This window comes from Echinops telfairi, unplaced genomic scaffold (assembly GCF_000313985.2).
Source record: "Echinops telfairi isolate 266 unplaced genomic scaffold, ASM31398v2 ScPeMD7_7467;HRSCAF=8505_1, whole genome shotgun sequence".
In the NCBI taxonomy this organism is placed as follows: Eukaryota; Metazoa; Chordata; class Mammalia; order Afrosoricida; family Tenrecidae; genus Echinops; species Echinops telfairi.
In genome coordinates this window covers 18,956,945-18,981,432 of record NW_022111368.1, presented here as the reverse complement: position 1 = coordinate 18,981,432, position 24,488 = coordinate 18,956,945, and the positions used below count along the sequence as shown (strand labels likewise).

Here is a 24,488-nt window from a genome sequence, read left to right as displayed (position 1 = left end):
GAAGCGTAGCGGAGCTAGCGTCGCGCTCGGCGTGACGACGCCTCCGAGTCCCCGCACAGGGCGCGTCATTTCCGGTACGCCGCTCTCGCGGAGCCTGGTGGGTAACCGGCCGGGGCCGTCCGGGCGACGACGATGGCCGGGGATGTGGGCGGTCGCAGCTGCACGGAGTCGGAGCTGCTGTTGCACCCGGAGCTGCTGTCGCAGGAGTTCCTTCTTCTCACCCTGGAGCAGGTTGGCCGCTCCGGGGCGCAGGCCGAGAGGGTGGGCCCGCTGGGGTGGGGGCTCCCACCTGAGCTCGCCTGAAGTCACCCGGAGTGGCCGCCGATCCTCCCGTAAGAGCCGTCGCTCCTCCCGCCCCGGTTCTGCCACTTACCATCCCACATAGTTCCGGAAAGCAGGCGTCCCTCGGGAATCAGGAATTCCCAGAAATGGGATTGCTTCCGCCAAGCCCTTGAGGAGCCCCAAGGCGACCCCTAGGGCCGGTTTGTTTGTATGCAAGGGACCGGGCAAGGGAGGAACTGGGGGGCGAAGAACGCGGGCAAGAACTGGAGAATAGAAATTCGGACCCTCAAGGTTGGAGAGCGTCTGAGAAAACATCATTTTCCGCACACTTGGACTTAGTTTAAAGATGAAGAAAACGGAGGTGAAGTGTCTTAAAGTCACACCATCTGCAAATTAATTGTGCATTCAGGAGAGAAGTCAGCTCCTCATTCTCAGTGTAGGGCTTGCTTTGGCTGTGTGCCTCTGTGGGTGTCTCTGATAGGAGAAAATTAAACGAAAAAAAAAAAGTTTAAAGTAGTAAAGAGTTACTGAAAGTTTCCTTGGGTTTTTATCGAGCAGTTGGTGGTGTAGCGGTTTACGGGTTGGCCTGCGAACCGCTGGGTCAGCAGTTGACACCACCAGCCGCCCCAGGGGAAACATTGGAGACTTTCTTCTCCAGTAAAGATGTACAGCCTCGGAAACGCAGAGGGGCGGTTCTACTCTGAGCTGTAGGGGCAGGATGAATCGGAATTGAGTCCACTGTATTTCATGTTTTCCTCAGTACTCTCTAATTTCCTCCTGCCCTCTCCCCCCCACTAAACAGATTATGGTCGTGAAGGTAGTCATCCTACGCCAAAGTCATGAAGGAACTTCCTAAACTAACCTACCATTTCAAAATCTTGTCCAACACCATTGCCAGGACTTCTCCACATTTCTGAGTCAGTATGCAGTAGAAAATTGATGACGAACTATGGGCTGATATATCAGAAATAGAAGAAGTAAACTGTGTTTTTAAATTTTTAAAAAGGAATTGTAATTAGGGGGCATAGATTGAATTTCCTCACCTCAATGGTAGGAAACAAATGTTTTGAGAAATGAAATTACAGAGCATGTGGTCCTACTGCCTTTCTTACCCATTTTCATAACAATTCCAGAGTCTGGAGCTGTCTGTTTTGCTTGATGAAGAAAACATTGAGAAACGAAGAGAGAATGAGGATTTAGAGAGCGATGCTTAACAGTCACTGAAATGCCCTTGAGAGCATGCAGAGCATGTTCACCCAACGATGTCCTGTTTCTGTCATCAGTAAGGGGACCACCAGGTTTTCATCTCAAAGGCCATTTGAAATCTGGAGTTACCCTTTAATAAGCGCTGCATTAAGGGAACGTGGGAAATAATGAGTGGGATGGCCACCCCATGAAGCTGGCATTGTTAGCACTCTAGGTAGCTCTGTGGGAGAATGTGGTAGTTATCACTGTTGACTTTCTTGTGTGTTTTCCCCAGCAAGACCCTTTATTCAGATCTCGTGAATAGATTCAGATAATGCTACTGGAAATGTTCTGCATTACTAGAGTGTTGTCAAAGCAGTCCATTGCAGCAGTCCTTGTCATGTGCCCATTGTCCTTAGATAAGACCAGACCTAATATTGACAGAGACTAACGTCTCCATGATACAACTCTTACAGCACCTTGTTTAGATCCCTGGGTGGTGCAGGCTCTAGTCTTTGACTACTAGCCAAAGGGCTGGTCGTCTGAATCCAGCCAGCAGCTTCTAGGCAGACAAACCTGGCAGCCTGCCGCCGAAAGGCCACCGTCTTGGAGCAGATCTCCTCTGCCACGTGGGCCACCAGGAGTCAACTCACCTGCCTCGATGGCACAACATAGGGCTGTGAGGAGGTTGTCTAGTTGTGGGGGGGTGGGGGGTTTACAAGTTGTTCTTTTACACAGTAAAATTTTACCATGCCAGTTCAGTAGCTAGTTAGTTACTAAAATGAAGGCTACTATTTGAAACTTCTTTTGGTTTCTTTTTCACAGAAGAACATAGCTGTTGAAAATGACAGGAGAGTGAATAAAGACGTTCTTACTGATCTCTATGTCCAGCATGCAATACCATTGCCTCAGAGAGCTTTACCAAAGAACCGATGGGGGAAAACGATGGAAAAGAAAAGGGAGCAGCATGAGGTACAGCACGGGATTAAAAGGTAATTTTAAATGGTTCTAGTTTTTATGCTATGTGACTAAACAGTTGTTCTCCACCCCCCAGATAAACTTGGGTTAAAAAAAATCCATTCATTCCACAACTGTTTATTGCGTAAGTCGCACGGGATTAAAAGGTAATTTTAAATGGTTCTAGTTTTTATGCTATGTGACTAAACAGTTGTTCTCCACCCCCCAGATAAACTTGGGTTAAAAAAAATCCATTCATTCCACAACTGTTTATTGCGTAAGTCGTTTTCATGGCATAGGAGCTAAAGTGCTCAGATTCTAACTAAAAGGTCAAGATTCCAACCCATCAGCTGCTCTGTGGGAGAAAGATGTAGGAATCTGCTTCTGTGAAGATGGCCATCTTGGAAATCCATGAGGCAGTTCTCCTCTGTTCTCCAGGGTCACTATATGGTTAAATAGAGTCCACCTTGGTTATTGCATGTAATAAAACCATCAGAAGAGGACCTGTTACATATATGTGTATGTATTAGTGAGGGGAAATGTAATAAAAAGTTAAAATGTCTCGTAACTTATATAGTGATAAGTGCCCAGGGAAAAGGCAAAATAAGAAGAATCCCAATTTTAGGGTGGCATAGTAAGGAGTCCTGGTGGCATAGTAGAATATACATTGGGCTGCTAACTGCAAGGTCAGCAGTTCAAAACTACCAGCCCCTCCACGGGAGAATGACGAGGCTTTCTACAGTCTGCCTTGTAGGGTTGCTATGAGTTGGAGTGAACTCGGTGGCAGCGAGTTCAGTCAAGAATGGACATGTCATGGTAGAGATCTACAGAAAGTAAAGAGCAAGCTAGCGTTTCAGGCAGAGTCAGCTGGACCTTGGCTCGGGCATATGCCCATCATGTACCAGGCATGGCAGAGGCCCTTAGGACTGGAGTACATAAATCAAGGGGAAAGTAGTAGGCCAGAGGTTTGTGGGGATGAATGGACCAAAACTGCTGAGGCATGCAAAGCCTGTGTATGTAAATCACTGAAAGAACTTTGGTTTCACTTTGAAAGATGAGAATCCTCCTTCTAAATAATAACATGAATGGTCAAGCCCAGGGGTGTCAAACTGGCAGTCCACGGGTGGACCATGAGGTAATTTTTTGTGGCCTGCAATGCTCTGAAATAAAATGAAAATAGAAAAAATTGTTGTTTTTTATCTGCTTTTTAAAAAATCATTCTATTGAGGGCTCATACAATTCTTATCATAATCCATGCATACATCCATTGTATAAAGCACATTTGTACATTCATTACCCTCATTATTCTCAAAACATGTAAGTCCCTGGCATCAGCTCCTCATTTTTCCCACTCCCTCATGAATCCTTGATAATTTATAAATTCTTATTTTGTCATATCTAACACTGTCCGACATTGCCCTTCACCAACTTTTCAGTTGTCTGTCCCCCAGGGAGGAGGTTATATGTAGATCCCTGTAATCGGTTCCTCCCCTTTACCCTACCCTCCCTCCACCCTCTCGTTATTGCCACTTTCACCACTGGTCCTGAAGGGATCATCCGCCCCGTATTCCCTGTGTTTCCACTTCCTATCTGTACCAGTGTACATCCTCTGGTCTAGCCAGATATGTAAGGTAGAATTGGGATAATAGTGGGTGGGGAGGAAGCATTTAGGAACTAGAGGAAAGTTGTAATTTTCATTGTTGCTACACTGCACCCTGACTGACTAGTCTCATCCCTGCCACCCTTCCGTAAGGGGATGTCCAGTTGCCTACAGATGGGCTTTGGGTCCCCACTCCGCACTCCCCCTCATTCACAGTGATATGATTTTTAGTTCTGATGATGCCTGATACCTGATCCCATTGACACCTTGTGATCACACAGGCTGGTGTGCTTCTTCCATTTGGGCTTTATTGCTTCTCAGCTAGATGGCTGCTTGTTTACCTTCAAGTCTTTAAGACCCTAGACCAGGCGTCCTCAAATTATGGCCCGGAGGCCACATGCAGCCCGGCCAAGGACATTTATCCAGCCCGCCAGGTGTTTTTGCCCTGTTTTGTTTTTTTTCAAAATAAGATATATGCAGTGTACATAGGAATTTGTTCATAGTTTTTTTAAAAAACTATAGTCTGGCCCTCCAATGGGTCTGAGGGACAGTGAACTGGCCCCCTGTTTAAAAAGATTGAGGACCCCTGCCCTAGATGCTATATCTTTTGATACCTGGGCTCCATCAGATTTCTTCACCATGTTTGCTTGTGTACCTGCTTTGTCTTCAGCGATGGTGTTGGGGGGGAAATTGCTATGAAGAAAATAGCAGTTAGGGGAGATCAAGGCAATACTGTACACACAATTCACTGGTTACATTTCATTTCAGAGCATCGTGGGCCACCAAAAATAACCTCGGGGCTGCATGCGGCCCGCCAGTTTGACATCCCTGGTCAAGCTAATGCTATCAATAAGCTGGTTATTTTGTTGTTGTTTTAAGTTAGTAAGAAATGTTGTTTTAAGTTATAGGGTTACCATATTTTTCGCACATAGCATGCCCATGTATATAGCATGCACAGTATGCATAGGATACTAATGTGTAGGGGGTTGCACCATTTGGGGAAATACCTCATAATGGAGGCAATATTTGTATAAAATATGGTTGCTTCATGTTTTAAGAGTAATTGTATTTTGTGTATACATTACAATTTAAAGCTAACTTTCATTTTTTAAATAAGTAAATGCTTTAAACTTTAAAATAAATCACAAGAAAATTATGTAGGAAAAACAAAGATTGCCTTTCTCAGTATCTCATTTGCAACAGATTAGCCTTATCAATAAATCATTTTGGTTATCATTAATTTTAACTTTAAATTTCCGTGAATGGGTTTCCTTGCTATTTCTCAGGAGTGCATTTCCTTGCTTTCAGCAGTGCCAGTGTGGACGGGTTCAGGAAAAGACCCCTCATTGTGTTTGATGGAAGTTCAACAAGTACGAGCATCAAAGTGAAAAAGACAGAGGATGGCGATAACGACCGGCTAAAGCCTCCCCCGCAGGCAAGCTCTACCAATAATGTCTTTCGAAAATTACCCAATTCCTCTTCAGTTGTTTCACCCCTAACTTTGTCTTCCAATTTTCCTGTGAACAATGAAATGGAACATGATATTAATGACACTAAACAGAACCATGACTTAGCACATAGGGAAAGTTCTTTGGACGCTGTGAAGTTGCCACCGTTATCCCCGGTTGGAACTACGCCAGTGAAGTTAAAGCGAGCTGCTCCTAAGGAAGAAGCAGAGGCTGCAGTAAGTAGGTGGGCGGTGGGGTAGCGGGCAGGATGGAATGACTTCATCCCAGTTAGGTGGGTGAAACCTGAATCCTCTGCCCAGGAGCCTGAGATGGGCCAGGTGTGCCAAGTGGTGTTCTTCCATTCCCCCTCCCCCACCTCCCACCATCCCATCCCCTCCCCTGAATGTTGTTTTTTTTGAACCCTTTAGTGACTGGTTTTATTATTTATTTAACTTTTTTTAAGATCATTTTATTGGGGGCTCTTATAGCTCTTATAACAATCCATACATCAATTGTATCAAGCATATTTGTACATATGTTGCCATCTTTCTTTAAATCATTTTATTGGAGACTCCTGCAACTCTTATCACAACCCATACACACATCCATTGTGTCAAGCACATTTGTACATTTGTTGCCATCAACATTTTCTTTTGACTTGAGCCCTTGGTATCGGCTCATTTTTTCCCCTCCCTCTCCCACCCTCTCTCATGAACCCTTGATAATTTATAAATTATTATTATTTTTTCATGTCTTAACTGATCGATGTCTCCCTTTGGTTTTATTTTTTACATCTCATTGCTTTTATGTGTTTTGTACCCTGAAAATTGTAAAATCCTTGATCGTAAACCCATTTGAAAAACTGCATTCAATTAGTTTCTGCTTAAAATACAAAAGGGCTTCTGAAAGTTCATGGGGAAAAACCCATTATCTTTAGTTCCATTTGCCTGTGTGCCTTTTGACTCCCCCTTGTATATGAAGAGACTTTCGGAGGCACTTCCCCCGGTGGTTCTCATGGAGTGCCTTTAGTCCGCTGTCATGGACCTAAAAGACATACTTCCTTTATTAGTGAGGCGCAGAATGTTAAGTAATTTGTCCTGGGGCACACATTTAGTAAGTAGCATTTTGTGAGCTGTAATCTTAAATGGACACCAGAGTCTTGTAACATTTAGCTTCTGCCTTCTAACCCCCTTAAATATACCTATCAAGGACAGGCTGTAGGAAGTCTGGGAGGTCTATTACATTGTGTTCTACCACATTTAACCATCATTTTAGTAACATTTGGCTGTTAGAATTTTGATATGCTGGCAAATTCGGTACAAACATTTCATTTGTGAGTGATGATTAGTTTTGTATTGTAAATACAGTCACTTTTTCCTAGGTTCCTGAGAAAAGTTAATTCCTTTTTAAAACACAGTAATTGTAGAGCCTTCATTTTGAAGGTACACTTCAATGTTATTATCACTGTCTAAACATGCATCAAAGGAATCAAGAGTAGCTCATGTAGTGAAAACACTAGTTCCTATTGGAGGAAAGAGAAGGCATTTATGTATTTGACAGACCTGCAGTTCTTTGGTTTGATAAATATTTATAGATTACTTTCATAAGAAGTGAGGAAGGTTTAAAATTATGCAGTAGGCACCATTGTTACTCCCATTCAAACAGAACAAACTGTTCCTGAAGAAACAAGCAGAGGACATTTAAATAAATGTCCTGGTTTCCAGGATTAATAGTGGCCAGGCTTGAACTAGGGTGTTTTTGATCCCAAGACTGCTGTCTCAGTACTTATGAGAGATAGGATGAGGGTTTTGAATGAGTTAGGGGGCAAAAATCCACATTTCAAAGATAACCCTGAGCATTACACACATACACAGACATATATGTGCCCAGGTTCTTCAACTGTGCTCCTCTCCCCCTGGCCATTTCACTTTCTCAGAGCTGTGTGTGGGTTTTTTTGAAAGCCTAATCTTACTACTGTTTTCCACTGATTTTGGATTATAAGGTAAAGGGAGGAGGTCCTGACACGAACAGGTTTGGAGTAGTCCATGGTTCTTTAGGAGCATCTGAGAAACATCCCAAATGAGGTAGTTGGAGCCCAGTCTCCCCTCCCCTGCACCCAACTCCAATGGATTCTGATTAAATAGTCTGGCCTGAGGGCCTGCTTTGAACCTGTTTTTAAGTGCCCTTGGTGGTTTCTATTGTACAAACATTTGAGAAGAAGTGGAAGGTGGAGGGGAGGAAATTGGGAGCCAGGGAAGATATGTTTTTCTGACTTTGCTTATTTCACTCAGAATATTTTCAAGATCCATCCATGCTATCACACATACTAGAACTTCATTTTTCTTTATGACCGCATGCTATGCCATTGTATGTGAACTGCATTTTGTTCCATCTCTTCCTTAATGGATATCTGGCCATTACAGCTTTTCATTTTCGTGTTCCACATTCTCACAGTGCTCCAGTCAACATTCTTATCTCCTCCTGCAAGTCACAGAATATATTCCCGCCAGATGGCACTAGTGAGCTACCAGTAATGAGCCTTGGTGTTTAAATCCCCTTTAAGACCAAATTATTTTCTGCTTTAAATTTTTTGCCGAAATGGTGTAGAGGGCATTTTGAATGAAATAGGGGTGGGGTTTTTTTGACAATAGAATTCTTACTCAGTTAGTGGGGCACATATGTCTCATGGGGTCTGTGGTGCTTGAAAGAGCTTGCCGGGATGAAGTTCATTCCTATAGATTCACCCAGTTTTGCAGGCCCCCCCCCCCCAGATGGCAGCATGCACTCAAGGTGGAAATGCTGGTGGTTACAGGTTACAAAAGGGCTGCTTTCTTTCTGCGTGTATGAAACGGTTTCTGTTCATCTCTTTTCAGAATAACCTGAAGCCCCCAGAAGCAAAGAGGAAGATACAACATGTTACATGGCCTTGAAGGAAAATTTCCAAAAATGTAAATACAGCTATAACTAGTTTTTCACACAAGGTCACAGTTACTGACAGTATTTATAGGGCCCTGATTATTAAAGAATTTCCTTAACAGGTTTAAGATTAGGTAAGAAAGGTCATGTTATTTCCCCTTTTTTCCTAAATTTTACTTCTTTTCTTTAAAATTCTTGCCTCAGATAGCCTGAATCTGAGAAAAGTTGCTTTTGTTGTTGTTTTTTTTAAACTAATGACTTAGTCTAAGTCATTTATATTGGTATTAGTCATATCCTGAGCTGCAAGTTTGATATAAAGCATTGTGTGCATTTTAGGAATTATTCTGTTTGTCTCAGTCATTGGAAGGGGAGGGGCACATTTTGTAACTAAAATATTTTACTAGCCACAATTTTCCCTGTGTTGCTTCTTTCCATCAGAATGAAAGGGGCAATCAGGGCTTACTACTGCTCTTCCCTTCGATATGCTACCAGGATTAATTTATCATGATCGCTCGGTCAGTTTCTATCCTTCATCTTTCTGAGCCCTGATGGCACCACAGCTAAAGCATTTGGCTGTGAATCCAAAGGACAGTGGTAGGAACCCACCAGTCCTTCTGTGGGAGAAAAATCAGGTCATTTGCTTCCTGGAAGGTTACAGCCTTGGAACAGTTCTACTTTGTCCGGTAGGGTTGCTGTGAGTCAGAATAAACTTGCTGGAACTGGGTTTTGTTTGGTTGCGAAGCCTTCTCTTGCCGTGCAGTTGTCCATCACGCTTTTCATGAGCAGCCTGTGATTACACTTTTGCTGTTTGCATGTTGCTCCCTCATCGAAGTCTAATCATTTAAAAATTAAGTTTTCTTAAACCTTCAGGTTAAGTAATCATGTTAGAGGTGATACCTGGTGGCAGGAAGTATAGAAAAAAGGAAGGTGAGAACAGAGTTCTAGAACATCTAAGAGTCTGGGAAGTATAGCAGCGCGGGCCTGGGGAGAGTCGAAGGGCACTGAGGTCCAGACAGCCCTGCAGAGTGCGGCAGGAAAAATGCCCCCCTCCCTTAAGTGACCTAATGGGGACAGCTTGCTACCAGCAGTCACACAGATTCACTAGTCAGGTTTGTTGATTTTTTTTTTTTTAAATGGTATTATCATTCCAGTTGTATAATGGAAGTCAGTAAGATAACAGGATTTACCGTATATGTCAACCTTTCTGAAAGAATTAATACTTTTCTCTCCTTGTATGATTGAGCTTAACATTGGCATCTGCCCTTCCTAATTTAGAGTCTCATTCCTCTTTTGATGTTAAAACAGTCATTTGAGTTCAGGTATTGAATAACCTTAAAATTTATTTGATCCTGTCAGTATTGTTACTAAAACTTAAAATTTTCAGTCTGGTCATTATTCCAGACTGTAAATCTGAAAATGTAAGGCATAATTGATGCATCCTAAGTGTTGCATAAATGGTTAATGGTTTTAAGTATATCAGTATCTGCAGGGCTGCTATATGTTATATTGTTGATGTGTATCAGTGATCCCATAAATAAACATATATTAAGGGTGAGTTTAGAATAGAAAAAGTTCTAGTTTCTATTCAACTCATTTGTTCCCCTCTGCTTCCATTTGCATTTTTCTCTCGGTTAAGAGAGAATTAGCCATTTGACAATTTTAAGTCAGTGGTAGCGAATTTTCAGTTATGCAATTAGATTAATTTTTTATTTGTATATTTACCTTACAGAGTATGTTGGTAATAACAGCTGAATTGTGTAGCGCTGTTGCTTCAAATTGAAGTTTATACTATGACCGTTCAGAGTCCGTGCTCAGATAGCAGCGTGCTGAGCTCGGTTGAGTTTGCAGTGTGCAGAAGAGCTGGACGTGACTTCACACACTATGTAATGCCTGTGCCTTTGGGAGTTTGCAGACACAGCTTGTTTTGAAATGTCACTCTCCACTTCGTGAAGCACACGGAGTGAAGGGAACCAAGCAGAAGTGTTGGAAATCTTCTGTTTTGCAATGTTGGGTGGTGTGCTTTGAAGGTTAAAGGGACTTAATATTAGTGGGCTACAACTTCAGAACACCCTTATTTCACTAGCCTGGGTTACTTTTGTTCCTTTCTTAAGGGGATGAGTGGCATCCGAGTCGGCGGGCGGCTGTATAGTTACAGGCACTTCACCACTTCTTGCCACTGGCAAGTTGTCTTTGCTCTTTATTTTGTTTTGTTTCCGCTTTTTTATCCTGTTTTCCTATCCTTTTAATTGATTTACTTCCATTCTCTTCCTCCTTTCTCTAGATCCTAAGCCTAGGCTTAGGTTTATAAGTCATACTGCTTGACCCTGCTCATTCACTGCACAGTGAAGATGGACTGAGTCCCCAGGCCTTTTAAATGTGAGGGCTCCTAGGCTGCTGTGGGAATTCCAGAAAGTCTCCGAGCCATGCCACATCAGGACTTTGATCTGCTTCCCAGAGCCTGTAAAGGCAGTATAGTCTTCCAGAACCAGCTGCTTAATCTAGAGAGCTACCGGGCACTGAGGAAAGTAAGTTCAGCTGATAGTATGAAACCATAATATATTTGCTAATATTTAAAATCCTTCAGAATTGCAATTGCTATTTGAAACAATATTTTGGTTGGCTTAAGTTTTGAGAAATTCTAAAGATGATCTAGAGATTCACTCAGTAGCAATGATCTTTTTTAAACTTACACTAAGTAAAACTGCCAGTAGATTAAATCATACACCTGTAAGAGCTCCCTCTGTTTACTACTGTGGAATTTCTGTATTTTTGTAGAGGCTTCAAAATTATCGACATGTTTTTAAGTGTGCTCTTTTATTAAATGCTTGTGCAAGTTTTGTACTTCAGTGCAGGAAAGTTTAACCTTGTAATGTATGTACATTTTTGTATATAAAAAAATATTTCAAGTAGCCTTATCCTTATTTAAATAAACAGAAAAAAATCACATTTGGAATATGTCTGTTAATTCGTTAAAAAAATTAAAATGTAAAAAGCTTTTAAAATTAACTATATTGAAAAGTGTTTTTCTTTACAATCCAACCTTTTGTATCTGATTTAGTTGAGATCAGGCATAATCCAAATAGGTCACCGTAGCCCTCCTGTAAAAGCCCTGGTAGTATAGTGGTTACAAATTAGGCTGAAATTGGCAAGTTTGGCATTTCTAAGCCACCGGTCGCTCTATGGGAGAAAGACAAGTTTTTCTACTATGAAGAGTTACCTAAAGAGGCAGTTCTACCCTGTCCTATAGGATTGCTAGGGATTGGCATAAACTTGACAGGAGTAAGTGTGAGTGAAGCCGCCTGTGGATGAGAGGGCACTACCGTAATCTGGGATTTGAGATATGATGCTACAGAGGTTGACAGAGTTCCCTGGCCATTAGCCAAAGGGTTGGACGTTCAAGTCTACCTATGGCACCTTCAAAAGTCTTGGTGGTCTACTTCCCCTAAATTAGCCATTGGAAACCCTATGGAGCACAGTTCCATTCTGATATGCAGGATGTCACCATAAGTTGCAACTGGTTACTCTTGAGGGAGGGTAAGAATTAAGGGGCATTCAAATTATGGTATTAGCTAAGAATATTGTGTCTACCATAAGGTGACCAGATGTCCCGCTTTTGGCGGGACAGTCTCGATTTTTAACAATTTTTCCCACATCCCGCGGCATTTTTAAAAAGTCCAAATTGGCCGTAGCTGCCGCCGGTGCTCTCGCTGTGCCGGCCGCCTGCCGCTCGGCCGACTCGCCCCGCTGAGCTCACCCCACTCCTGCAGACATGTCCGAGGCCATTCCCGGCCCCGAGTACGCCGCCTTTTTTGGCATCATGGGCGCTACGGCCGCCATGATCTTCAGCGCCCTGGGCGCCGCCTATGGCACTGCCAAGAGTGGCCCGGGCATCGCAGCCATGTCGGTCATGCGGCCGGAGCTGATCATGAAGTCCATCATCCCTGTGGTCATGGCGGGCATCATCGCCATCTATGGCCTGGTGGTGGCTGTCCTCATCGCCAACTCCCTGAATGAGAAGATCACCCTGTACAAGAGTTTCCTGCAGCTGGGCGCCGGCCTGAGTGTGGGCCTGAGCGGGCTGGCGGCTGGCTTTGCCATCGGGATCGTGGGGGACGCCGGTGTGCGCGGCACAGCCCAGCAGCCCCGGCTCTTTGTGGGCATGATCCTGACCCTCACCTTCGCTGAGGTGCTGGGCCTCTATGGGCTCATCGTGGCCCTCATCCTGTCTACCAAGTAGCCCCTCACCGAGCCCAGCCGCCACCGAATCCGATGTAAAGACCACCCCTTCTCATTCCAGAATGAACAGCCTGACACACGCCAGGGCCGCTGACCCCTCAGTAGCTGGTCTTGTAAATGCGCAGTGTCTTAGTGCCCATTGTCTGTGCCCACTTTGCCCCCCTGCCCCGTGCCTTGGACGTCCGGGCCCACTCCTCCCTCTGCCCCAGTGAGGCGCAGCCCCAGAGTGCTCTGTGTATCAGGTTGACTAGACACGTCATTTTCTCTTCACTGGATGTTTTATTTATAAAGATTTGACCTGTTCATACATCTGTGGAGCAGCCCTCGTCGCCCATTCTATAGCAACTTTAGGTAGTGTCCTGTGGGCTCCCGGTGGCTGACATGTGATGTGATGCCCCTCGCTGGGGCCGCCCCGGGAGAGCTGTGCAGGGGGTCTGTGGGCCCTTGAAATCGGTGTCCAATAAAGTTCTCGGATGTGACTGGAAAAAAAAAAAGTCAAAATTTTGGGAAAGAATTCACGACAAGCTAGGGTATGCGGTTTTCGGTTGCCATGTGGCTATTCCACACAGAGGCCTCATTAGCTATATGACTGGATTGACAGACTGGACTCCACTCCTTTGCTCAAGTTGACAGGAGATGATGTAACTGCCACAATCGGTCAAATTGACAAAGCAAAAAGAGAAGAAACAACTCAATGAAATAACACGAGATAGGAGACATTTCAACAGTACCAAAAAGGATGAAACATCATACCAGAATATTGTGAAAAATACTTCACCTAATTTGAAAACCTAGGAGAAATGGACAAGTTTTTAGGTACACATTACCTACCTAAATTAACACAAATAGAGTGTTTTTTAAAAATCTGAAGAGACCTATCACAAAAGAAATTGAAAAGGTCATAAAAAGTTCCCAACAATAGAAAAAGCCCTGGCACAGATGGAGAATGTTACTAAACCCTTAGAGAGTTGACACCAACCCTACTCAAAATATTCCAAAATAAAGAGGAGAAATACCTCCTACTTCCTTCTAAGAAGCCAGCATAACATGCCAACGTCAGGCAGAGACACCACTAAAATATAAAATTAGAGACCCACATCCCTCATGAATACAGGCACAAATATTTCCAACAAAATTATGGCCAGCAGAATTCAACAACAACAAAACCATTGAGGCAGTTAGCTTATTGTGCCAACCTGGCCGATAAACACGGGTTAATTGAAGGGCAGAGCGATAAATCGCTCAGTGAGCCTCACCTTTCTAGTTCTCGGGTCTCGTGCTTTGTGATGGTCCGACCAGGTGCAGCTGCCTTAGCAGTTCCCTGTGTCTCCTGCCAACAAGGAGGAAATACAGGAGTTCCCAGAATTCTCAGGAGAAGACCATGTTCACACAGAGACCTCATTGGCTATACAATGCTTGACATGCTAGACTCCACCCCTTCACTCTTAATCCTCAAATTGACACCAGAGTTATGGAACTACCACAGATATTTTTTTTAAAAAACAGCAAAGATAAGAAGGCAAGGAGAGAAAAGAAAGCTAGATCAATGGAAAGAACAAACACAAAAGATGTTATGGAAGGCACACCTGGTGAAAAGTGTAACCCGTGCCAGGGAATAATCGGCAGAGAAGATGTTCAATGCCAACCCAGTTCACCTCCTTGGCTTTGTGCCTGTGCTTGTACCCACACCGGGCCGTTGTACCGTGGGTCTTGGCTCCTGCTGCTTTGTTCTTCTTTGCTAATGCTTTGCTTATCTGAGGGCTCTTTCCTTTGCTGTCAAGTCGGTGATCAGTTTTTCCGTCTGTTTAAAGAGTAATGGTGCACTGTGGATGGGCCCAGTGACCCATCTGGACCAGGATTTTTTTTTTTATAATGATCTGTTAAACCTCTTATTTTGTGATGAGTCTGTTCAAAGTTCCGATTTTAGAAGGTTAGTTTAGCTTTCAAACCTGTTGAAGTATAGTTCTTCATATTATTATTAATCCCACTGTAATTTCCATAGACACTCTTGTGACATTGCCTATTGTAGTGGTCGGTGTCACGTGTGTCATCTACTTCTCCTTTGCCGGTGATTGACCAATTTTATTCTTCCTTTCAACGAACCAACTTCCAGTCTTGCTGATTCCCTCCATTATGTTTCCGTTTTCAGTTTCATTTATTTCTGCTTGAATCTTTATTGTTTCCTTCCTTCTGATAACCTCCCCCACCCCCTCTCTTTCTTTCTTTCTCTCTCTAATCATTGAAGATGTTGGTTTAGGTGTTGACTTAGATTTTCTTCTTTTTTTATCTTCATTTTACCGGGGACGCTTACAGCTTTTATTATTTTTATTTATTTATTCATTTATTTATTTATTTATTTATTTTGCTTAAAACATTTTATTATACAACTGTTACAACTCATACAACTGTTATCGCAATCCATACACACATCAATTGTGTACTCTTACAGCTTTTATAACATTCCATACATCAGTTGTATCGAGCATATTTGTACCTATGTTGCCATCATCATTTTCTAAACATTTACTTTCTGTTTGAGCCCTTGGTATCACCTCCCCCCGCCCCCCCCCACTTCCACCCTCATGACTTCTTGATAAATTATTATTGTTTTCATATCTAACACCGATTGCAGTCTCCCTTCACCCATGTTCCTGTTGTTCACCTCCCTGGGGAGTGAGGGGCGGCAGGGATTATGTGTTAATCATTGCAATCAGTTTTCCCTTCCTCCCATCTTTCCCCTGTCTTCCCCATACCCTCCTGGTATTACTAATCCCATTTCTGTTCCTGACCTGGATTCCATGTGTCATGTACTCTTATCTGTACCAGTGTACATGCTCCGGTCTAGCCAGAACTGAAAGGCAGGACTATGATCATGATAGTGGGGGATGAGGAAGCCTCAAAGAACCAGAGGAATATTGTTTTATCAGTGCTAGACTGCACCCTGGTTGACTCATCCCTTCCTTCTGACCCTTCTGTGAGGGGATATCCTATTATCTACAGATAGCTTTTGGTCTCTGCTCTAACAACCCCACCACCCATTCTCAACAATATGTTTTTGTTGTTGTTTTGGGCCTTCTGATGCCTTTTACCTGATTCCATCATCACCTCATGATCACACAGGTTGGTGTGCTTCTTGCATGTGGGCTTGTACTTTTCTGCTACATGGTTGCTTCTTGTTTAACTTTAAACCTTTAAGATCCCAGACACTGTATCTTTTGATAGCCTGGCACCATCAGCTTGCTTCGCCACATTTGCTTATGCACCCATTTTGCCTTCAGTGATCATGTAGGGAGAGTCAGCATCATAGAATGCCAGGCTATTAGAACAAAGTGTTCTTGCATTGAGTAAAGGCTTGAGCAGAGGCCCAAAGTCTGTCCACTTCCTCAATGTATTGCCATTATAAATATACATACCTTGACCAACACCTCTATGTTTATGAATTAATATAGTCACATAATTGCATACCTATGTTTATACCTCTATCCATAGCTTTGCTTCCTAGATCTTTCCTCTGTTTCTTTCTACCTTCCTCCTGCCCCACCATCATGCTCGCCCTTATTCTGCCTCTTAGTAATTCCTCTCAGCTAAATTGCTGTTGCTCCAACCAGACCGAGATCTCTAAATCCTCCACTTCTTTTTTTGATGTATATTTTTATTGCTACAATGATCCTCTCAGTCTGCTTGTGCTGTTAACATGTTGTGTTTACATTCTTATTTAATTGAAGGAATTTTTAAAATATCATCTGTATTTTTCTGTCAAACAGAAAGTCATTTTAAAGCAGGATGCTGTTCAGTTTCCATGTGTTTAAGCCCATGTCCCACTCCTGCCTCCCTGAGTACACACACTTGACCTTCCCATTATAATTTTCTAATTGTATGGCATGATGATCTGAGAAGTTGCTTCTAAATTTATTGAGGTTTACTTGTGGCCCAACATAGTCTGTTCTGGAATATGTTCCATACATGCTGGGAACGAATGTATACTGTGTGGTTGCTGGGTGGAGTGTTCTATACATATCTGTGAGATCTGATTGCTTGATTGTGTTTTGAGATTTTCGGTATCTCTGCTGAATTTCCTGCTAATGGTTCTGACCTTTATCAAAAGTACTATAGTAGTGTTTCTCAACCTTCCTAGCGCCTCGACCTCATGTTGTGGTGACCCCCCAACCATAAAATGATTTTCGTTGCTACTTCATAACTATAAATTTGCTGCTGTTATGAATCGGGTGACCCGTGAAAGGGGTCGTGACCCACAGGTTGAGAACCGCTGTACTAAAGTCTTCTATGGTTTTTGTTGTTACTTGTTCCAGTTCTAGTCAGGTCTGTGTATGCCTTTTGGTGCTCTTTAATTGGGTCCCTAGATTTTCATTATAGTTGTCTTTTTGTAGCACTGACTTTAACCATGTTAAGATGTGCTTCCTTGACTCTTGCTTCAAAGGATATTAATACACTCCTGTTCTTTATGGTTGCCATTTGATGAGGTTTGCCCCCAACCTTTGATTTTTTTCAGCTTATTTTTGTCTTTTTGTCTAAATTGTCTCTTGGAGACAACACACTGATGGGGCATATTTTCTCAGACTTTCTGCTACTCTCTTTTTAAAAGCATTTGAATTCTGTATCCCCGGAAGTCCCAGTAGCATTTCTTCCTCCGGAAGATTTTCTGGCACCGTGTTCTAGTTATTTGTTCAAACCATCTATTTCATGGTGTGTGTGCTTGACACTGTCTGCTATCTCGGAGACATTGTGGTGTTATTGGATTGATGTGCTGATGGCGTGTGGGCTTGCACCAGCCTGCCTTTTTGTTTTCTCTCGCTTTCATAAGGGGGCTTCAAAATGTCATGGGTAATATCTCATCCTATTATAATTAAAAGATTTCCCGGAGTTTTGAATTCCCTTCTTGTATAAGAGTAAGGGGAAGGGAAGAACCGGAAGGAAAGGGCCTGTGCTCGCCCTGCACTCTCATCATTGCATGTGGCTGTGTGAGTCTGAAGAGAGATGTATGGACCAGTCTTGGATTTATGGGCTTGTTCTGGACTGGGCTGGGAGTGCTGCCTTGATATGTAATGACCTTTTGATATAAAGCTCTTTATTACCCATAGATGAGTGTTCTCGGATTTGCCTGTGTAGTCAACCCGGCCTATCACAGGTCCCCTGAAAACAAGCAGCCAGACTAATCTCCATGCCCGGGTATGCAATCTCATGGAAGAAGATGATTTTTCTTGGTGACGTCCACGAGGCCCTATCAGAGTAGTGTGCCTAAAACCTCATCACCATAAACAATTACACCGAATCGCATCTAAGCAGAGCAGATTAGCCATAGAGAGGAACAAGCAAAAGAAGAAACACAGATCCCACATGGATACCACCAAGAAGCCAAGCCAGAGCTACAGAAACTCAAAGATCTTTCCCAAGAGACAACAGAGTGAGCCTTTGCTGAGCAAGAGCAAGGGCCAGGAATGTGCAGCTGGTCATGTAAGGCTCACAAAATCATCAGGAGCACGAATATCACATGCCTCACCAAAGAGAAGCTGCTCCAGCCATCACGCCAGGAGGGAGTCGATCAAACCAGTATGGCCTGAGAATGGTGTTACAAATACCCAAATGGTCTTGGGCAGGGTTTAAAAAAAAAAAGGTTCCTTGGCCTTGCCCTAGAGCCAGGGCCTGGATTTGGGTGTGTAGCCTCCTACGCTGGGAGAGAACACGCTTCTCTGTGTTAAAGCAAGTCACCTGCAGGCGAGGTCTGAGAATCTAAGGCAGGTAGGGACCCTTGAACATGGGAATGAGCTGAGCTCTGTCGAGAAAGGTGCCCTGAAAACTGGCTTCCCGGTTATTAACATTGCACGTGTTCAAGTTCTAGAGCGGCTGTTACTGCATCAAGGTCAGCGCATTACATTGCAAGGAAAAGCGAGTCTCTGGAAGAGGCGAGGTAGTGAGGAGAGACACACTGCTGGTTGAAGGCCATTTTTCCTTGGGTTTTTCGTTTTGTTGTTGTTTGACATAAAAGGTGTGGTGCACTTTAACACTGACGCAGGCCCACCAGAAGGTGCCCTTCATAGAACGGATCACCGAACCTTTGGTGATCCATCAAGGATCATCAAGGTGAACCTCATGGATCCAGCAAGTTACTTACACTCAGACCCTCCGCCTTTCAACACGGTCCCACACGCTGCCTGGCACAACAGTTCTGTATTGAATAACTTTATTGTCAGATACATGAGCTTGCCGTAGGCTTACAATGACAGGAAGTTATACAGCGGTAAATACCAACTCTTCATCACCATATGTAGCTTGGAAAACTTGTTTTAGTGACCCCTGCTAATTGCGATGAACAATTCAATACACAGTGAAAGAAAGGTACATTTAAAAAGAATAGCATTCTCCAAGGAGGTTTACTGTTGGGCTGCCTGGCAGCATTACAAGAATTCAAGACCACCTTCCCATCAAGGGTGTGTGTTAAGCGCTCTCCTGCCCCAGGCACTGAAGTAGGAGAGGGGATTAAAGGGCTGAAACAGACATGACGGTCACTGAGAAGCACAAGAGGGAAGTCTTCAGGTGGCCGACGGGAACCAGGGCGCCATATTGCCCGGCCGGCCCAGAGAAAGATCTGCGTATCTGCGTGTGTACTGCCAGCGCCGACTTCTTTGTCTTCGCCTTCAGATGTCTTTCCCACAGTCGGGGCACAGGATGTCGTCCCGTTCCGTGAGGAAGCCTCGGCCCACCAGGGAGAGGGAGCACTTCTTACAGTTAAAGCAGTCGTTGTGCCACTGCCGCTCCTCAAAGGAGATGTACTTCGTGCCTCCGATCCCTGTGAACACAGGGTAAAGCAGGTGGGGAGAGCAGAGAGAGCAGCGACCGCCCGGCTGGGCCGGGAGGCTTGGCACAGTGGATCGGAGGTTGACCGTAACCCACAGCGACCTGAGCACATGACAGCGTGGCACTGCCCCACACAGTTATCTAGTATGGGAAACAGAAGAGTGATTCTCCAGGATGTCCCTCCCCAATATGTGCCAAATCTAAGGTGCTGTTTGCAAACACATGGTCACTTGACCATACACTTGGAGGTCAACTGCTTAAAGGTTATCTGCTTGAAGGTTGTCAGCCATCTAGACCAATCAGGTCCTATAGTCTGTCCCACCCTAAGTAGGGCCCACTCCCTTCTGATAAGGATAATGGATTGCTCCCTTAAAGGAGAGCCTAGAGACACCTATGGTCAAGCTAACTCAGGGATGGCCAAGGTTAGGCTGCCATCTTGAAATATGGTCTTTCTCGCTGCATGAATCTGACTCCTGAAGTCATGGAGGCTCTGGAGGTGAGCACTTGCTTGCTTTATCTTGTCTGATGTCTCTTTAATTTTACCCCTCAATTACACAACCACCTCTTGGACCCATTCGATTGTGGAGACTGGTACCCCACATTTAGTCTCTAATCTTAGGGGGAGTCCTGGTGGCTTAGTGGTTTGGGACTGGGCTGCTAAGCGCAAGGTCAGCAGTTCAAAACTGCCAGCCAGCACCATGGGAGAAAGTCGAGACTTTCTACTCCTGTACAGTCACAGTCTTGGAAACTCACCTGGGCAGGTCTACCCTGTGGTACAGGGTCGCTATGAGTGGGCATCGGCTCGATGGCAGTGAATAATCTTTATGGGAACAGACTGCCAGGTCTTAGAGAGCCACTGGTGGGCTCACTGCCAACCTGTCGGCAGCCACGCACTTCACCACTGTACCACTGGGGCTCCTGTACATCAGGGTGCTGGGAGTCAAAAGGGATTCTGGTTTGATGTGTTTCAAAGATCAAATACGGACCACCAATCAACGGCATGGGACTGAGTTTGGACACAGCACATAGGGGAAGTTGGTGCCCCTCAAGAATAGACTTCTCTCTCCCCACCCATGCCCTGATTTGTGTAGCAGTTAAAGGGGCTGCCACCTGTTCCCTACGGGAATATTCTCGGCGTGTAGTCTATTCCAGCACTTGCTCTTCGAGGCCAGCTAACTCAAGGCCTCTCACTTGGAAGGATGCAAAAGCCGTATCCAGAACGTGCCCTGTGCCTCTACAGGACGGCGGCCTTTAGTAGAAAAGCCTCACTAGGGTTCTGGGGAGCACAGTACCACTGCTCACCCCCCAAACACCAGCTTCCCATGGGCTTCTCTGGGTGCGGTCCTGAAGCCAATCCACCCAGAGCAGAAACCCTAACCCTACAGAGGTCAGGTCACAGGCGTTGAAGGGACCATGTGAACAAGAGGTGAAGCAGTGACCTGCGGAAGTGTCCTTAAGGTGGTTTCACCTGTTTGGAACCTTCACTGGCCTAGTGGTTTCAGTTCTAGAAACAGATGCCCATGCTAAAAATGTCAGACCCTGTTATCTCCGAACTGCTATGCGAAGGCAGGCAGATGGCCTGGGTTTTAAAGTGGGGAGTCCCAGTGAGGTTCAGGCTAAATACTTACCACTGATGGGGTTGGTGCAGCCAGCACACTTCTTGGCGTATAAATCACAGAAGCAACCCAGGCAGTAGGCAAACTCGTCTCGAGAGGTGAAGCGCTGCCCTGACAGCTGCTTCTTGCAGGCAGTGCACACGAAGCACTCCTTGTGCCAGGGCTGCTCCCGATAAGTGACGCCCCCTGTGGTGATGGGCTGGCACAGAGGAGCAAGAGAGGACACTGTCAGCTTCCAGCTTCTCCTGTCAGGGCGGCCTGGCTCTTAGGAAATGTGTTCCTTCTCAGTTATTGCCAACTCAAATATCCTCCTTGAGCTGCCTTTAAACGCCACCAAAGAACAGGTCTCTGAGCTTGCTCAGTTCTCACTGCCATGAGTCAATTCTAACCCACAGCGACCCTACGGGACAGAGTCAAACCACCCTGTAGGCTCCTGAGACTATTTCTTTACGGGAGTAGAAAGCCTCCTCTTCTGCGGAGCTGTTGGTATGTTTAACTGCTGGCCTTGTGGTTAGCAGCCCAATGCCTAACCACTACGCCACCAGGGCTCCTAAAATCACCAAACTCGCTGCCTTTGAGTCCGTGCTGACACATCGCAGCCCCCTGTGGGTTTCCGAGACGGTAATTCCCAGATGCTTTAAGAGAGTAGACAGTCCAGGCTTTCTCCCGTGGCTCAGCTGGTGGTTTCAAACTGTGGATCACAGCCCAACTCATAACCACTACAGCACCAGGGTTCCACCCTCACCCCGATTCATACGCTTCCATGACAGGGCTCTAGACCCTGGTTTCTCCCCTCTGTGACAGAGGTACTAGAGAATGTCTGCTCTCAAGTCATCATATACTCCCCCCCACCCCCACCCCCATCCGGTCTAGCAGTTGCTTTCTTACTTCGGCGAGGGGAGCAGGCCAACACGGACAGTGGTGGGACAGACAGCGCATTCCGCTTCCCTCTCTGATGAAGTCACATGCCATGAACATGGGTGGCAAGGCTCAGCAGAGGGTAGAGCTGAAGGCGTTTTCCCTGTGTGCCCAGTAGTGCCCTCACCTCTGAGAGGACCACGACCCAGGCTCAACACACCGAGAGAGGTGCATGAGCAGCTCAGGGCACAAAGGAAGCCAGGCCTGGTGTCCGTGCCATTCAAGGCCCGAGGTCTACCTCCCTGGGAGAAGGAGGACTGAGAGTTGGGCTAGAGGTGCAAGACCCGAGGGAGGAGGACAAGATACCTTTTTGCACTGAACACACTGCATGGCATACTGCTTCTCATAGCAGGGCACACAGAAATTCTGATCGTCTTTCGGGATGAAACTCTTGGTTCCAATCGGCTGTTGGCAGCGATAGCAGGTGAAGCAGGTCTCGTGCCAGCTGCTGCCCTTATACTCCATCTTGCGGGTCCCTGTTGTTAGAGTCAAGGACGAAACAGAGGTAGTGTTACAATGACCATCTCGGGAGTCCAGTCAATCTATGTGCAGAGCACAGTGGCCGTAGCAAGCCACCCCTCTCAATCAAGATAATATTGGATTCGTAGATGGTAAGGACTTTTGTGTCCCTCGGTTCATGGCTATACACACACACCCCGCTCCTATAATAACATGTACACATAGTATGTGCTCCGTATTTATTTACTGACTAGGAGGGTTATGAGCAGTCCATGGAATATACATACAGTTGATTCTTGAACAACACAGGGGTAGGGGTTTGACCTCCTGCATGGTCAAAAGCCCATGTATTATTTACAGCTGCCCTCTGAACAACACGGTTGATATGAACAGGCCTGATTAACATAGATATTAACATAAGTTGCAGTAGTGGTGAGCTAAAAGGTTGAGAATATCCATTTAAAACACCCTGTGGCTCTAATTATCTCCACGTGGACAGTTTACCTCTCATTACCCTCTCATCCCTCTCAGTGTTTCCCAGAGTGGGCAATACTGGCCCCTGCTGGAGGCTCCACGATTCAGGGGTGCTGCAAAAGAAGCAGATGCAGACGCTTGCTGCTGGATTGTATGTTCCACCACACACGTTTTCAATCGTCATGGGGCCAGCAAGTAATTTTTTTTCTGAAAAGGGGGCGTAAGTTAAATGAGTTTGGGAGCTGAACCTAAGCTCTAACTGGAACGGCGAACTGCTCACTGTTCATACAGACGTGTGTCAAGTGCATACTTTTAACACCGAACCACATGGCAAGAGTAACGGGGAAAAAAGGTGTACACTTGGGCCCAAGTGGTTGAAACCTGCTGTTCCAAGGCCATGTGTGTATGTCTCTCAGCGTTTCAAAACACAAGGAGAACTCTGGACTTGTTCACACTAGATCTTAATGGGATGCACACTGGGAAGCTCAAGGACTTCTTGTCCAGTCACAGCCGGAAACTCTCAAACTCACGGCCACCAAGTCGACACAGCCTCCAAGGGACCCTGAAGGAGGGCAGACCTGCCCTGGTAAATTCGGAGACTGTAACTCTTTAAGGGAGTAGAAAGCCTTGCCTTTCTCCCTTGGAGCAGGTGGTGGCTTCGAACTGCTGACCCTGAGGATCACAGACCAATGCATAGCCACTAAGCCACGGGAGAGTTAGGTGTAAATCAGTGTCAACTTATGTGAAACCAGGAGGCATGACGAGATGCTATAAAAAGTTTAACACCGTGGTTTAGAATCTAGATTTTAGCTACAAGTCCAAACAGCAAGGCTAAGGGCCTGTAACTGATGGAACCGATGGCATGGTTGGTCCAGAGAGTATGTGCACCTGCAGTAATTAGGATACGTGGAGAGGAGAATTATCTCATTCAATGTTATTCCTGGAGTGCATTCTTAGCTTCCTAAGGCCCCCAAGAGCAGACATATGGGCATCACCTCCCATAGGTTATAGAAAATATGCCAGGAATGTAGGTAGGTGGCGTCATGGGTCGGGCCTGCCTGCGAGGGAATTCAAAGTGATGGCACATAGAGACCTTAAAAGCCGAGGAAGGGAATCTATGGAGTCCAATTGGGGAGTGATGAGTCCTGAAGTGAGGAAAATTACATTAAGCAATCGCATTTCAGTTAATGGCAGGAAGCTTCCGATGTCGATGTTAGAACAACTGTCTTCCGTCTCCAAGGGTTCCTCTTCTGATGTCTCTCAGGCAGGCCTTTGCCCATGGCTCTTTTAATCTCTGCTCTTCAGTCTGGACATAAAAGCCCGGGAAGCAGGACGTGCAGTCTTGGTGTGCGTGAGCGAGGGAGCAGTCCTTGGTCCACCCGGGGCTGGGGACCGGCTATGAGGGCCGGACACTTGGGACGTTCCTGTGGTTAGTTACTGTATTAGTCTAGGTACTTTGGAGAAACAAATCCACAGCGACTCATGTATAAGAGAGTTTTATACAAAGAAAATGTGCATCACAAAAACATCCCAACCCAATGCTGCCCAAGCCCACAAGTCCAACATTAACCCATACCCAACACC

General features: G+C 45.1%; 3 protein-coding genes across 7 annotated transcripts in view; 2 read left to right on the top strand and 1 right to left on the bottom strand.

Annotated features, from left to right (window-relative positions):
• Positions 1-117: 117 nt before the first annotated feature.
• On the top strand, positions 118-11,332 carry CUNH2orf49 (chromosome unknown C2orf49 homolog). Of its 4 annotated transcripts, none has more exons than XM_013005143.3 (5): positions 118-231; positions 2,293-2,459; positions 5,333-5,459; positions 5,586-5,708; positions 8,346-11,332. In XM_013005143.3, exons 1-5 carry the CDS (start codon positions 133-135, stop codon positions 8,400-8,402), a joined length of 573 nt encoding a protein of 190 aa, XP_012860597.1. In that variant the 5' UTR covers positions 118-132; the 3' UTR covers positions 8,403-11,332. The 4 variants fall into 4 exon arrangements, with proteins under 4 accessions (XP_012860597.1, XP_045139907.1, XP_004704391.1 ...); XM_045283972.1 differs by having other exon boundaries at positions 5,333-5,708; positions 8,346-8,420; positions 10,670-11,332; XM_004704334.2 differs by having other exon boundaries at positions 5,333-5,708; positions 8,346-8,420; positions 10,118-11,332.
• An 812-nt stretch (positions 11,333-12,144) lies between these two features.
• Positions 12,145-12,927, top strand: LOC101652929 (V-type proton ATPase 16 kDa proteolipid subunit-like). Its single transcript, XM_004704333.2, has one exon. The coding sequence runs from the start codon at positions 12,158-12,160 to the stop codon at positions 12,623-12,625; it is 468 nt and encodes a 155-aa protein (XP_004704390.1). The 5' UTR covers positions 12,145-12,157; the 3' UTR covers positions 12,626-12,927.
• A 14-nt stretch (positions 12,928-12,941) lies between these two features.
• FHL2 (four and a half LIM domains 2) overlaps positions 12,942-24,488 on the bottom strand; it is an 86,440-nt gene continuing 74,893 nt past the window's right edge. Inside the window, exons 4-6 of one of the 2 annotated variants that reach the window (XM_045283985.1) lie at positions 22,278-22,447; positions 21,066-21,252; positions 12,942-13,103 (exon numbers count right to left, since the gene is read on the bottom strand). In XM_045283985.1, the coding sequence (XP_045139920.1) occupies positions 12,961-13,103; positions 21,066-21,252; positions 22,278-22,447 (500 nt within the window). In that variant the 3' untranslated portion in view covers positions 12,942-12,960. Of the gene's footprint in view, positions 13,104-18,806; positions 19,430-21,065; positions 21,253-22,277; positions 22,448-24,488 lie in introns of those variants that run through there. The other variant, XM_004704332.3, reaches the window with a different exon arrangement.